We start from the raw sequence: 15,459 nt of genomic DNA, 5'->3' as shown, positions 1-15,459 counted from the left end.
TATTACGTTAAAGACTATCATGTGCTTCACAAGGTTGCATGGGTTTCAACTCTCTGTGTCTATTTTTCGTTCCTATTTTAGATTTTAGTATACTCTTTTTTCTTCAGTTGCTATATTTTCCTTTGGTCTTAAATCAACGTACTTCAAAGTAACTGCTTATGCTCATCGGCACATGCACAATACACACTGACTTCTGTTTCAACAGACTAATGTGAAATGTGATTTCTGTTAATCTAGGTTGAATGTTCTAATCCTTCCCTTCTACCTGAGCCCGGAAAAAGGAGTTCAATTGAGGAGCCATATGTCAAGGTCTGCTGTAATCCTATTATCGGAGTTTTTATTGCAGAATCCAAGTTATATTAAATTCTTTTAATTGTTAATATCTGATATTGTCATGATATTGTTCCTAAAATTACAGATAGAGCTGCTCACTCCGAAAGATTACATTGGTCCACTCATGGAGCTTGCTCAAGATCGAAGAGGAGAGTTTAAAGAAATGAAGTATCTAACTGAAAGTCGAGCTTCCATCATCTATGAATTACCTCTAGCTGAGGTATTTAAATGCACTGGTTATATTTTTATGGATTGATTGTGCAGAACAATATGTCTCAAGTGCATTTAATGATATGGTGACCAATTAGAGATTCTTAACCAGTTGCCCTTGGGGTTTCATAATAGAGTATGATTGTTGAGATGAATGCACAAGCCCATTTTGGAAGGATGCACTTTAACTGTGTTTGTCAATCCCATTTCATACACTCTTCACAATGGTCGCTCACCCTACTTTGTTGATGAACCAGTTTTCTGCTTACCTTAGACAATTCAGTGCAAGTTCTATGATTATCCACTTGCTTCTGAGTGGACAAATAAGATCCTCTTGGTGTTAATGCATTTTCTCAGGTATTCATGTTTTGGGTGTAAGATTCTAGCTTTTAATGGCTTCTGCAACTATATTAATCTTAACTTTTTGCCTAAGAGTACCCAAAACTTGTACAAATTTTTAATGCATTTGTGTTTTTTTTGGGGGGGGGGGGGGTGTGGACTTACCTCTCCTCTGCTGTCTTTAAGTCCATCCACTCTTTTATTGGCCATAATGCACCATTTTCCTATGACAACTGCCTTTTACGTACCACTTTGGGAGGCCTCTATTTGGTTATTTTCTTTTAAAAATTGACATAATTTCTCATGCTCCTTTTTGTACCTCAATCAAGTTCTTTAGTCATGGTGCCTTTTTCTACATTTTCCTTTTGCATTAAACACAATTTAAGAGAATTTTAATTGACATCCTATATTTAATTCTCTATGATGGCTGTAGTGTTCCGTTTGTGTTGCTAAGTTATTCTGACAACTTTTCATCCTGCTTAGACAGTGGGTAATGGTACAAGGAATTTTATTTTCATAAGACTGACAAACATGCTTGGACGTCTTCCCAGTGGTTTAATTGTCTGTAAATGAACATTAGTTGTGATTGTTAATCATCTAGTTGTTTGGCTGATAGGTTGAAGAGTTACCTTGTTGCAATAGGGCATACACAGTTTTATGCGTTAACTATAAAAGAGACTTTTGGTCCTGTTACTAAATTATGTCTTTGGTCTCCTGATCTGAGCACCTAATTGTGAAACTTATGCTATGTTTAGGTGTGAAGGTTGCAATTTTACCATGGAGATCTTGAGGTGCTTATGATTTTTTAATGCATGGTATTTGATGTAAACTCCTAAAATGGTAGAAACCTTCTCCTTAAGCATGTTTATTTGACTTGAAGGAAGTGAAATGCTGTTTCATATATTCTGATCTGAATGCTCCAGGTCTTGTTATAATTAGAAGTTATGACAATTAGATTCAATAGATTCATAGTCCATTCTTCAATTAAACTCCAAATTGAAGACTTACGTGAACTGACTTACTTATTAGGTAATAAAGTTGCTCAATTTAAGTTGTGGTATTTGTCATGCCAAAAATGTTTTTTATATGTTGATGGAAGTTAGAATGTTGAGTCTCAGAGCAGTCTTGTCCATTGTTAAATTAGAGGTAATAGGATGAGTTATCATTTGATGCTTGCTTGTGTGTAAAAACTCCTCTGAGTTTGAATTGTCTCTGTCACTAGACCAGACATTTCTATTGTGTCTGGCCTAATCAGTCAGTTTCTAGTCTCCTCAGACAACAAGAATGAGTTTCCTGAGAGAGTTATGATGTATCAAAACCACTGGCATAAGCAAGTAAAAGATAGACATACAGAGGTTGACAATAGTGTACTGTTTGTTAGTTTCGTGAAATTTTATTTGGAAGAAGAGTGAAGACAGACTGTTGCTGCCAAGTCAGCTGCAGAATTAGTATATTCTGTTATTGCTGATATTATGTTTTGAAGCTGAATGGAATGCTACGTGATTCTTGCTCATAAGTAGTCTATGAAGTGCAAAGATCAAGCAGCAGGTTACCCTGCACATAATTAGTGATAAATAGAGTGTAAAGTATATTGAAGTTGAGTATAATTTGGTCGAGTAGAATGGCTAGAGGAAGTGATTGCAACATGTCAAGTGATAGCTATAAATGGTCAGCTTGTTTGTTAATTTGAACTTTTAAGGCGTCTGTGTTACAGATTTGTAAGAGTGAGGAGCTTGTGTAGCTTAATTTTCAAAGTGATGTAAAAAAAAAAAAAAAAAAGAATTTATACTTGCTCTGTCTGGTTCATCCTGTCATATTTTCTATGCTGGTTTATTGCAGAATTTTGTCACTTCCCAAAAATGTCAAACAAATTTTTCCTCTCCTTTTTTTTTACCCTTATATTGATAATGCATTATGTGCCAAAACATGGGACGACTAAAGACTTTTACACCAGATATTGAGGAAAGACCCACAAATAGGTTCCTGACTTGTGCAGAAGTATGCAGTATTTAGTGTACTATTGTTAGTAACAAAATGTTTGAAGTCTTAAAACATTTTCCAACATGTTGAAACTTGAGAATAATAGACAGTTGGGCGGTGTGATCCTGTTAAATCTACTTTAAGATAGGCAGCATGGTCAAGGATAAATTGGAAAGTTTGTCATATTTTCACTTCTATCTCACTAATGTTTAGCAAAACATCATTTCCCAAAGTGTGAAAACCAATAACGGGGTTACAGAATGCTCTAGAATAGGATAAGACAACAGAAAAAATAAGGACCTTACTGGGTTTGGATATTGTAGATAAGCTAAGAGAAGGAAAAGTAAGTATATTAGATCAGGATTCTAGATAGGGATTAGTCTTCTATGTATTATTCGGGCATCTATTCTAGATAGGAGTCTAGTTTTTATCGTTTAAGGAGATTTCTTTTGGGCTTTTTTCTTAATGAGCTCTGGCTTATATAATAGCCTCTACCCAATGTTTTTCCTGGTTTTCCCTGAAAATGAAAGCTTTGTCTTTGATCAAAGTAATTTTCCTTTTTCTCAAGCTTCTTCTTAAAGTTAATATTTGAATTTTGTCCATTTACTTACTCCTGTAATTGGTTTTCACTTGGTTAACTTAGATATTCTCATGATAGATTGGTAGGTTTAGGTACATTTGCCTGCATAACGTTTGACGTGTTAATCTATGCTAATATTATTTGCATTGCAATTTAGAATGGACTGGCGCCATGAATAGACATTATACTGACCTCACCCAAAGTTTTTCTTTTTTTTTTAAATTATGGATCTGGCCGCCCTTTAGTTTCTGACATTGTTATGCTCTTTCTTGTTAGCTTTTCAAGTGTTTTTCTTTGCTATTCTCTGTTTTTTTTTTTTGTGCTTCAATGCACGCCCTTCTCTACAATTTGAGTACCGAATGGTTTGTCCCACGTCAAAAGTGTGTACATGGTTGTATGGTTTATAACGTTTTAGGCTAGGTGCCACAAACAATGTGGCTTAAAAATATTATTGGTTATAAAACCAAAAGTTGCTAGGTGCAGTGCACCCTGTCTTCCCCGTATGGAATGTTGAATTAATCATCAAGCAGCAAGGTTTCCTGGAATTTTTCTTCCTTGCTTTACGTGATTCTAGATTGGTTCATCTTGCTTCATTTTTCTGTATTATCTTCTATTCTTGGATTTGAATAACCCCACTTGGTTCAATATTTAAGCAGTGAAGGTCATATAGCAGGAAGCAAAGCCAGGAGTTTGCGCCCTTCCCATAGCCTTCAGGGCCTCTCTCTCTTTTTTTCTTCCTTCCCAACCCCCTCCCCCCGCCCCAAAATCTCTCTCTGAACACTGGGAACTGCTCGATGGCGCTCATGCCATAAACAAAACAGAATTTGGTTTCCATTTACTCTGTTCCTCAACCTAATGCTACATCTTTGGTCTGCACTAAGCCAATTACTTTTGAATCTAACTGTCTCAAAATTCTTAAGGCACTTTTCCAATTTAAGGCCTCCACTTAAACAATTTCAACATCGCTGACATCACACAAACAGTTGGGACTGATTTCTCTGAAAACACTAGCATATCTTTTGCACATAGGCATTTGCATGAGGCTTATAAGATGTGTTTTGAAACTAAAGCATGTTCATCATGACTTAATAAAATTGAGGAAAGTTATTTGTAATTGTGGCAATTTTACTTAAGTGTACTATGTTCCTGATTCTCATAATTTGTGGTTGCAATCGCTCTATATTCTTGATCGCCATTCGGACTTCAAAGATACCAAATTTGAAAGCTCCTTTTATCTAGACAATTAGATGAAGAAATGATGTCAATGATATGATTTGGATGATTTTGGAAATGTTATCCATGCAAGCAGTGCTAATCAATGAGTATGCATAGAGTTTATCTATGTATGTGTTTAATTTGGTTGATGTATGCTACCAGTATTGCTGTTAGATTTTCCTAATTGTACAAAACAGATTGTTTCTGCAGTTCTAAGCAGGAATATGTGTATTTCTTGTAAATATTTATGTATTTAACTGCATTTTGCAGATGGTAGGGGACTTTTTTGATCAGCTTAAGTCAAGAAGTAAAGGTTATGCAAGCATGGAATACTCTTTTATAGGGTGAGGATCCTGTACATAGATTGTTCAGTTTCCTGATTATTGACACAAAGGAATTGTTATGTTCTAGTTCCATGATGCTGACTTCATTGAACGAGTTTATGATTGTGCCTATTGGCTATATCATCTACTATTCAAGCACAATTGCTTCTTCTTCATTCTTATTGAATGGGGTGATTGTAATCTAATGTCTTTTACCCTATTCACTTCTTAGCTGATTTTCCAGAAATGAAGCAATAAATAGCACTTTGATGTTTCTAATTCCACTTGCATAGCCTTAACTATTAGCCAGTTGCATTAGTTTATCCTTGCAATGATAGAGAAATGCTAACATTGCCTTAAATTTGATTGTGGAATGTCGTATCAGCTAAAAGGATAAATCTGAGTTTAGTATCTCCTTTTTTTGTGCTTTTATCCAAGAAGAATATTATAGGTTCTCTAGTTTTCGGTTATCTTAAGTAGGTTAATGTTTTCAAGAAAATGGATACAGTACTCTACAGCTCCAAAATTTTTGCTCTTGCAACATTGACGATGGTTTATTTATTTGAAGGTCTAGAACCTTTATCACAGCTTGTTGCCAAAGAAGGCAATTTGTAGGATTTAACTGCCTGTGAACTTGTCCTCTGTCTTGGTTCTGGGCAAGTGATTTTGGACTTGATGCTAAACCTTTTTTGGCTCAACGTACAAGATAATCTGGTCGAAAAATAAATAACACTCTTTATACGGAAATGAAACTAATGTTTCCTTATGATTGGTTGTGCCAGGTACAGAGAAAGTGAATTGATCAAGCTTGACATTCTAATCAATGGTGATTGTGTGGAACCTCTAGCAACTATAGTGCATAAGGATAAGGCAAGTAAATTTTGATCTATTGTTCTTTTTTCATTTTGAAGGTAATTTTTCTGCAAATAAAATTATTTGCTTCAGGAAATGTGTTATTGTTAAGATAACAAGTTACAGACATAGACTGAACTCAAGTATACTGGGATTTGCTGCCATTGTGCTGCTACTTCAAGATGATAGATTATAATATGGTCATAATGTCGTCCAAATGCTGTTGTTAAGTGTAAAAGAATTAAAATGTTGTTCCTATATTCATGTTATAAACAAAAATATCTTGTGCTAGTGGGGAATATGTTTAGGACTACAAAAATCGATGTACTGGAATATGTATAGAACAACAAAAATCAATGTACTCCCTAATGTCAAGCTAGAAAAATCCCAGAACCAATATGTTTAAAGTCTGCCTATAATGAAGTCCTAAACTAATCATGGATATGTTGTTACAAGTATAATCCATCTTTGTGGAAAAGTCCCCTTTCTGCTCTCCCAATTATAAGTTGACCAATTGAGTTTCTATTCTGCTGAATCTTTTACTTAATTGAAGTAATAATCAATTTCAATGTGTTTAGTCCTCCCATCAAAATTTGGATTGTCACACCACAACTTTCAATGGTTGTGAGTTAACAAGGCCAATTTCATTCGGTAATTGATGTATTCCTCAAGATCGCACAGAGATTCTGACATGGGTGCATACTTGGATTTATGACTAAATTGAAACCCTGGATTTGTTCTGCACACTTCATGAATGTGATACCCTGCCCCTTAGTGAGGGGAGGGTAAATTTTATACCTCGGCTAATGGCTGGTATAAACTTGGCGTAAGCATTGGGCAAGCTCAGACCTAGGGCATACGCAAAAGAATACAGGAACTATGTGCTACGTCAACCCAAGGGTAGGAGCCACCTCTAGAGCCTGTACAAGCCTGCCCTACAGTCCTATACAACCAAGTCTACGTGTGGATTAGGTGTTTTTGGGGGGTGTTTTCCAAAAATTATGTAGTGGTATATATGAAAAACTTTTACTGTAGATGGTTAGGTGTTTTTGGGGGTGCTTTGAGGGTGTTTTTGGGGGTATTTTTGAGGATGTATTTTGGTTCGGATATAGATGGTTTTGCAAGGACACAAAGGCCTTACACCCTGGGGGGAGGATTGGGTGAGCATCATACCTGGTCCCATATGTGGTCAGAGTAAAGAAACAGATTAGAATATAATATGCTGGTGGATGGGCTACTAATAACTTGGCTTAAGCAATTTGGCCAGTGGTTTAGGTCCAAAAGTTATTGGGCCAGCCCAAAACTGGGGTGCTATAGTGACTACAAATTACTTTCCATTAAGACGTTAGCACGTACTAATCCTCTGTCACCGAATCTGCATATGAGAATCAATCCGAAAATGTATATGACTGCTATGCATGTATTAAATATTGGAGCTTCCTTGATGTGACTCAAAATTGTCTATAAATTTGCCAACAGATAAACTGACGGATACAATGTTTTAGGATGAGTCTAACATTATTTAGTTTTCCAACCAAGCTTCTGTGCTTCTCAAGATGTTTAAAAAAAAAAAAAATTCCTAACTTGGGGTTTGACTAGTTCTTTGAAAACTAATTGAATATTGGAAACAATTTGAATAATTCTGTGCTTCAATTAAAGATCGAGTGAGGGAGAATTTTGCTTTAAAAGCCAAGAAGATTTGTCCCCCACTAATGGAGATTAGTTTTCGGTAGGGCTGCAAACGAGCCGAGTCGAGTCGAGTTTTGGCCTAATCGAGCCGAGTCTCGACATAATTTCATCGAACTCGAGCTCGAGCTCGAGCTCGACGAGCTGACAATTTCAAGCTCGAGCTCGAGCTCGAAAAAAATAAAAAATAAATATTTTATTTTTAAAAAAATAAATAAAATAATATTTGTTCTTAATAAATAATAAAATATTAAGGATATATATGTAATTTTACTATTAAAATTTAAAAAATATAAAAAAATATAAATACTTAAAATAAAAAATATAAAAATATATATATATATATACTCGAGCTCGCGAGCCGACTCGCGAGCTAACGAGCTTAATATTTTGAGCTCGAGTTCGAGCTCGATTTCAACTCGAGCCAGCTCGAGCTCGATATTGATCGAGCTCGAGTCGAGCTTGGTTCGATTCGTTTGCAGCCCTAGTTTTCGGGTAACAGATTAGTACTTCATCAGTTGGATTTCATCTTTCATTGATCCCTGTCACTCTTATTATCCACTTACCACTGGTACAAGTGGTGATTGTAGATGCACAACAAAGTTAAGCATGCTACTTTTCCACTTAGGCACTTTGGATTCTTTCAGAACTATTTGGTTTTATATAATTATGGAAGCCAACCCCATGATTTCTGTTTTTTCTCTTTCTGTTGTTTGTACTTATAAATACTTGAACTTCTCCTGCCATTCAAGCATCATTTTTTTTGGAACTTCCTCAAGCTATATTTTAGTGTTCTTTTCTTACTTCCAGTTAATCACTCATCTTTCCTTTTGTCACTCGAGCATGAATTTGACTTTGTCCCTTTACGGTGTATCCAATTTTACAAATGGAGAATCTGGGATACTTATCTGGTCCTATCTCCTTGAATTTCATGTCTTGTCTGGTTTTTTAACTAATATGTTGCTTTTTTCTTATCATTTAGTGAAACACTTCCCCAGAAATATTGTCCTACTGCAATAGCATACTAGGACTCCAATTCCTTTTTGAGGTCCCCTTTAATCAGCATATTTGCTTGTTACTAATGACAAAAATGGAGCATTAAAACTGATTTGTTCCGGATAAATAATTCTGACATTTAGCTTTTTATTTATTCTAACAATCTATAAGACCCACAAGTAGTTGCCAATCTAAGAGTCATACAGAAAATGAGTGATTAGGTATTGTCTTCTACATTCTTTCTAATCTATGTTAGACCTTTAATGCCTTTAATTGTTAATCAAACCATTACTTTTGAAGTAGAGAATCATGCAACATACCTTGACGTGAATTTTCTTGCATTAGAATGCTTTGCCTCTAGTAATAACAAATAAAATAACTAGTACCTTATTATTCCTTTCCCCTAATGACCTAGATCCAGCCTGATGTGTCCAATGTTATGTTGAAAAGATTTAAGAGGGGGCCTGATCCTTTCCACCTTCATTATCAAGGATGTAAAGAATTTGAAGAAATTTATTACATGTTTGTGGAGTTTAGATAAAATTGTCACTTAATGGTTTAGGTGGAAATTTAATACACCTTTTATGCCTTTGCAGCATTTTCCCCTTTTGTTTACTCGCTGAAACAGCTCTTTTAAAGTGCATGGTCAGTGCTCCGATAAAGTCTTCTGGAATGAAAAAGACCAAGAAGCCCTGGCACCCTTCCCAATGCCCCTCGCTCCTCACCTTCCTCCTAATTTTTGTCCTCTCATCCATCTCCTTTGTCATTACACAAGCACTAAAATAAGTACTCAACTGCTTGAGGATTTGATTCCCATAAAAAGTTATGCACTACTATTGCATATGATTTTTTTTCCTGGCAAAAGACCTTTGATAGCACATATGACTTTGCAAGCTTAATTAGGGAGATTTATAGGGTTTTTTTTGTGAATTTTGACTTCTCAATTGCCCATCAAATTCATGGAACTTTGATTGCAGATGTGTAGTACAATGTGGTGAGGTAGTGGACATGGTGATCTGGGAGGTGTGGACGATGGAAGGGGAAGGGTTGTTGAGAAATTGGAACTTGGGTGTGGTAACTGTGATTTGTTTTCCTATTCCAAACCCGAACTGGACAATCTGGCATCCATTCCGATTTAAATCCAATTCACAGTCAAAAAGCATCTGTGAGTTGAAAATGGTTATGGACTGTGATTTGACGAATTCCAAATTATCTATATACCCTTTATCTTTGAGATGCTTTAGTCCTTGTTATCTTTTCGCCTGATTCACATCTGATCTATCATTAAGTAGTCTCAATTTTTGTCTGCTGCTATTTGTTTTTAGGTTTCTATTTTTGGGAGAGAGACTGTCTACACTTGTTCTTCATTACTGTACTACTAAAGCACCAAATTTGAACCCACCTGAGTCATTTACTACTTTACTTTAGGAATGATGTATTTCTTTCTGTCATTTACACGGCTTCATCCTTTCTAAGTTGATATGACATGGGAGAGTTAAAAATTGCCAACTGCTCACTGATATTGGTGGCTTGTCGTGAACTTTCACGCACTCCACAACTTTTGATTTACATGTACTTCTGCGCAACTTATATATGGTGTTTCTTTCAGGCTTATGCAGTAGGAAGGGCTTTGACTCAAAAGCTGAAGGAACTAATACCCAGACAAATGTTTAAAGTTCCCATCCAGGTTAGAACTTTGTTGATTTACTTCAACTATCCATTTTGCTCAGTGTATGGCAGGCCAAAATTTTGGTCACGTAAATAACTGCAACAGTGCAACAACATTCACTTTCCACCACTGAGTGTCTTAATATGTATGGACTGCAAGTTGCTGACCTTTATTACTAGAACAAAGTGGTTCAAAATTGGGGAATTGTCATTCATTAAAAGAAACTAAGTTGGTTTGAGCGACAAAGAACACTATTGAAACACCACTACATATAGCATGGAACAAGTATTGTGAGACATGATTAGCTACAATAGTGTATATGATAAATCAGTAGAGAATTTGACAAACAGGTCTTAGATAGAGATGAATCTGCTTTTAGATACTTGAGCTGATACCATTATTTATGTAGTACTGCAAGTTTCTGTTGAACATAGATAGAGTAACAGGAATGCTTGTTAGTTGCCAAGCAGAAACTTGCAAGAGGGAATATGCTAGCTCATCCAATTTACTGAAAGTGAAAACTGGATATTGACTGGAGAAACAGAATCATAATATCAGAAAAAGCACAAGGAGAACTGGTAGCTGAAAAATTGAAATATGAACCTAAGACGCATTCTAGCCTTTTAATATTTTCACAAGATTAACAGAAACGTATCTCCACTTGTAAATTTGAGAAGGAAGTGAACAGAAAATTATCTGTGGCTGCCACAGTTCCATCTCACTTTTCTTGCTGTCATGGGAAGTGTCATTTGCAAGTGAATCTTGTACTCCAGTTTGTCAAACAGCATTTCCTCCACAGTCACAGCTATATGGTATTATAATAGTATACTTCTCACGTCTACCACTCTAAAATCTCCCTCATTTGCTAGAGGAAGGACACCATTTCTGGGTGATGTTTAATGATTTTTGTTATCTACAAAAGCTGTGGGATTCATTAGTTTGATAAAAAAAAAAAAAGAGTTATTGGAGTAGCTATATGCCTAGCATAGAGCAAAAACTATTAAATCCGCTAATTGGCATTGTTTGATAACTTTTGTAACTGCATTCTTTTCAATATTCTTATTTTCTTTTCTTCTTTATATATGATCCCACAGGCTTGCGTAGGCTCCAAAGTGATTGCCAGTGAATCTTTGTCTGCTATCAGGAAGGATGTTCTAGCTAAATGCTATGGTAAGAAGTAGCCCTCAAATCTTCAGGTTTACTTTTCTAAGGTGCATATAAAATTTCACTAGAGATGAAGTATGGTCATCTGATTTTCTTTTCTTTATTCATTCTTAGTTTGGGTGCTTGAAATTGGAAGTCAGTAGCCTTATCATAGTTCGCTCGATAGTAGTTATTTCATTCAAATCGAGACCAGAGATCCAGTACTACATCAGTTTCTAAATCCTTCTCTGTGTTCCTTTTTCTTCTTTTCCTCATCCATCTTTTCTGTATTATAAAACTTGCCATTACAGTACTATCTGCCAGTAAACATTATATGCTATCAGCCACTATCAGCCAATATATGCTATGTCAGTAAACACTCTTCTGGTTGCATAGCTAATTTCTTGTTTTGAACCAAAAACTAATGAGAATTGCCTCAAGTCCATCATCATAGTGGTGGCAATGCTATGCAACTGCACAAACAGATCGCAAAATTCTGAAATTATATATCCAAGTCTCATACTTAATTGTATGTCAACCTTCAGTTTAACTGAAGTATCATGAAGTAATGAGTTAAGCCAAAATTCTGGGACTTGACATAAGCTAGAAGTATACATGTTCGGATAAAAAACTGCTGCTGCAGATATATTTCTGTTGATACTAAAAAGGGGCTAAAATTTCAAAAGCTGTCTTTTAAGGTATTCAATGCAACCATGTCCCCAGCGGCACCACTTTCTTGGTTTTTTCCAAGTTAATGCTGCTGTTGTTTTAGTTTTAAATCTCCATCATTTTACTTTCATAGAATGAATGTGTAAATTGAAAACCAACTCAAACTAATTTTCATTTTATCAAAAAGGTGAAATTCATTATATTTCTAGATGTAGTAGAATTCTATATCCGTGAGAATTAAATTCCAACTTCCATGTTTGTGAATGCGGCATGATTACATAGTAGTAAAAATCATCAACTTGTTGCCAGCATGTAGATTAAATGATAGAATTTTTTGAGTTCATTCCTATATTGCTTATGTAGGTGGGGACATCACAAGAAAAAAGAAGCTGCTAAGGAAACAGGTGCCACTCTTTCTTTTGCCATAGTTTAATCCTTATATAGAAATTGGTTGGACTACAATTGTTCTGCCAGCTGTTACAAACACATGCATCTGTTGATTGATTCTTTTGATGATATTAGTGCGCCGCAGGGTTTACAGTGATTTTTCATTGAAGTGCCAATATGTATATTTTAAAACCTTTAGCTTGTAAACTGTTGCGAGTAACGGCTAGCTTGTAGTCACAATTTATTTGTTGCAAATGAAGGTGAAGTAATAGGAGAGAATAAAATGAAGAGTATTTGTGGATTAGTGACAGAATGATTGCAATCATACTCAACCTCTCATTCATTAGCAATGTCACTGTTATTGCTTGTATTCTGTCAGTATTGGAATTTTGATTGCTATCTATCATTGTGCAAGCTCTAGGGTAGTCTGGTCATATAGGATAAGCCCTCTCCATGTTCTTGACCAGAGTGGTTGGTGGGTTGGCTATGGAAAAGATTAGCATCTACTATCTCGTACCAGTTATCATGCTTCTTTATCTATCATCGTGCAAGCTCTAAGGTTAGTCTGGTCATATAGGATAAGCCCTCTCCATGTTCTTAACCAGAGTGGTTGGTTAGTTGGCTATAAAAAAGATTAGCATCTACTATCTCGTACCAGTTATCATGCTTCTTTATAGTTTTTTGGCTTCATTTCACTTAAAAAATTCCTGGGCACCAACCATAATGTTTTGGTGAAAATGTAAATGTGATGAGATCTCTATTGCAGCTCTATCATGTTTGTCTGAGATTTTATACCCCTGCAAAACCATGTAGGTAATGGACATTGTTGCACTGTATTCTGCTTTCTTGCTTCTTTTCATTTCTTGGTGCTGCTTATGTTTTCCTTGTAGGTCCGGCAAAACTGTTTGTCCTTTACTTCTATGTATAAATTCTCCACAAGAATTTCTATTGATTCTTGACTCATTGTTTCAACTACATCCTAGAAACCACAAATAAGAAGCTGCAGATGTAATGACCCATCTGCTGACTTAGTTGTGGAACTTGCTGCTGATCTGCAACCTGTCATTTTAATAATTCTCAGAACCTAAAATATGTAACAAACGTCATTCTCTTTTTCATTCTGAGAGGCTCATAATTTACACCATGAACAGAAAATGTAAGATATGCAGTTCATTAGCTACTTCATTTTTAGGCTGGCAATTAACAAATGCCAGTTAGTCAACTGTATGCTTTCACACTCTAGATTTTTCTGTATTCTCCCATTTCTGAGTAGATTTAGGTTATTTGTATATACTTTTAGTTCAATCAGAAAGAGGCTCATTACTTGTGTTTATGGACCATATACTTCCTTTATTAGCTAAAGGAGAGATTTGGGAGTTGAAACCCGTATCAGACACAATATAGTTTTTTGTTTATATTTAAGGCAAGGTTATTATGCAAACTGACACAAACAAAATAGTGGTACATGATCTTTGAAGAGCAATGATGTATGACTGAAATTTCGTTTAAGGTGGAAGAGGGGATTGAAAAAGAAAATGCAATATAGAAAATGAGGTCCTTGTCTTCAATATACTGCAATTATTGCATGTTGCAAATTTGTGTAAATATTTGGTTGTATATATTAAGTTGCATCATGTACTTTTGAGTTGTCAAGAGCGTTCGACTTGTAGTGATACTGCTGGAACTTTTTGTACTGGAATTGACAGTAATAAAAAGTGAGTGCCAAAGTAATGCGATCTTGCTCAGTTGACTGCTTGATAAATCAGCTTGTGGTTATATATCAGAGTTAGTTTAACATTATTTTCTTATATTTGATATATCATTAGTTGATTCTTGTTTTTTCTATTGCTTCCGCTGTCAACAGGCTGAAGGAAAGAGAAGGATGAAGGCAATTGGAAAAGTCGATGTTCCTCAAGAAGCATTCATGGCTGTGTTAAAACTTGAAAAAGAGGTATTGTAAATGTAGTATAGGATGGGAAATTGTACAATATTTACTGGCCCCAAGTGTACAATGAATCTAACATAGAGGGAAGGGTTTGGCGTTTTAAGGTGCCAAATCTCCTGGTAGAGTTGTTGGATGGTATGTGGATGTCATTTCAGTCAAGTTATTGGGGGAAAAACTTGAAAACAACATATTGGGTGACCTTGTTTTTGTAGTATTAGTAATTCATAATCATAATGGCCTTGTTTGGCAGCCAAGTTTTTTGTCAAGTTTATCTGCTACAAGTTTTTTAAAAACTTTAGCTACAGTAACCTTAAAAAACTTCTCAAAGTTTTTAAACTATATATTTCAAAATATTAAAAAAAATAAACTTCAAAAATTTTTAAAAAAATATCTACAGTAAGTTACAGTAAAATTTTAGACAAACATTCAAAAAAACTCACTTGTCAAACAGTAACTAAAATACCTAGACATTATTCACATCCGAAGATGGAGTCCCACCACATTGGGTGACCTACTTGTGCATATGGGACTATGTAATCAATACAAACAAAAAAAGTTTGCTCTCTTAGCCTTTCCCTAAGTTGGAGGTAGTATCATAAAGACCAAACTTGTTACAAATATATTGTGCTAATGAACCTTTTTTTTTTTTTTTTGGGGGGGGGGGGGGGGGGGGGGGGGGGGGAACCATAGGGGAGAGGAATGTCAACCCTAAATTTTTTTGAAACAATAGCAAGGAAATAACGATTAAAGTCTTGCCTCCGGTACAAGAGGGTAGGAAAAAAAAAGTAAAAAACTAGAAGTACTAATCTCTTACATGTAATAAACGAACAAAAGGAAAACTGTAACTGTTTAGATGCAAAAGACCTAATACTCTACTAGGCAGTTGCTCCAAAGCAGAGAAATTCGAGTCCGATGAGCATCCAAGGTCTGATGAAATATCCAAGTGTCACGGGCTGCTCGTAGCTTTTCCGGCTTAAAGCTTTCCACCACGAAGGTCGATCACGAGGTTGGTCAGGTCTCAAAACGCAGCCCATGACACAAGGAAGCTAAGGCATTTTAAGCTAATGCCTGCAACAATGTTAGCTTCCCTAAATATGTGAATAAGCTGACCTTGACATTGATGAAGAAGCAG

At 35.6% G+C, this 15,459-nt stretch overlaps 1 protein-coding gene across 3 annotated transcripts in view; it reads left to right on the top strand.

The window, feature by feature from the left end:
* LOC113699039 (translation factor GUF1 homolog, chloroplastic-like) overlaps positions 1-14,581 on the top strand; it is a 41,697-nt gene extending 27,116 nt beyond the window's left edge. For all 3 annotated transcript variants that reach the window (XM_072056478.1, XM_027219078.2, XM_027219075.2), the window contains 8 exons: positions 238-309; positions 419-553; positions 4,928-5,001; positions 5,763-5,850; positions 10,124-10,201; positions 11,278-11,353; positions 12,359-12,399; positions 14,247-14,581. In XM_072056478.1, the coding sequence (XP_071912579.1) occupies positions 238-309; positions 419-553; positions 4,928-5,001; positions 5,763-5,850; positions 10,124-10,201; positions 11,278-11,353; positions 12,359-12,399; positions 14,247-14,342 (660 nt within the window). In that variant the 3' untranslated portion in view covers positions 14,343-14,581. The remainder of the gene's footprint in view (positions 1-237; positions 310-418; positions 554-4,927; positions 5,002-5,762; positions 5,851-10,123; positions 10,202-11,277; positions 11,354-12,358; positions 12,400-14,246) is intronic.
* Positions 14,582-15,459: the final 878 nt, after the last annotated feature.

Source organism: Coffea arabica, chromosome 7c (genome assembly GCF_036785885.1).
Source record: "Coffea arabica cultivar ET-39 chromosome 7c, Coffea Arabica ET-39 HiFi, whole genome shotgun sequence".
NCBI lineage: Eukaryota > Viridiplantae > Streptophyta > Magnoliopsida > Gentianales > Rubiaceae > Coffea > Coffea arabica.
The sequence above is the reverse complement of the archived record's forward strand: the minus strand, read 5'-3'. Positions and strand labels throughout refer to the sequence as shown.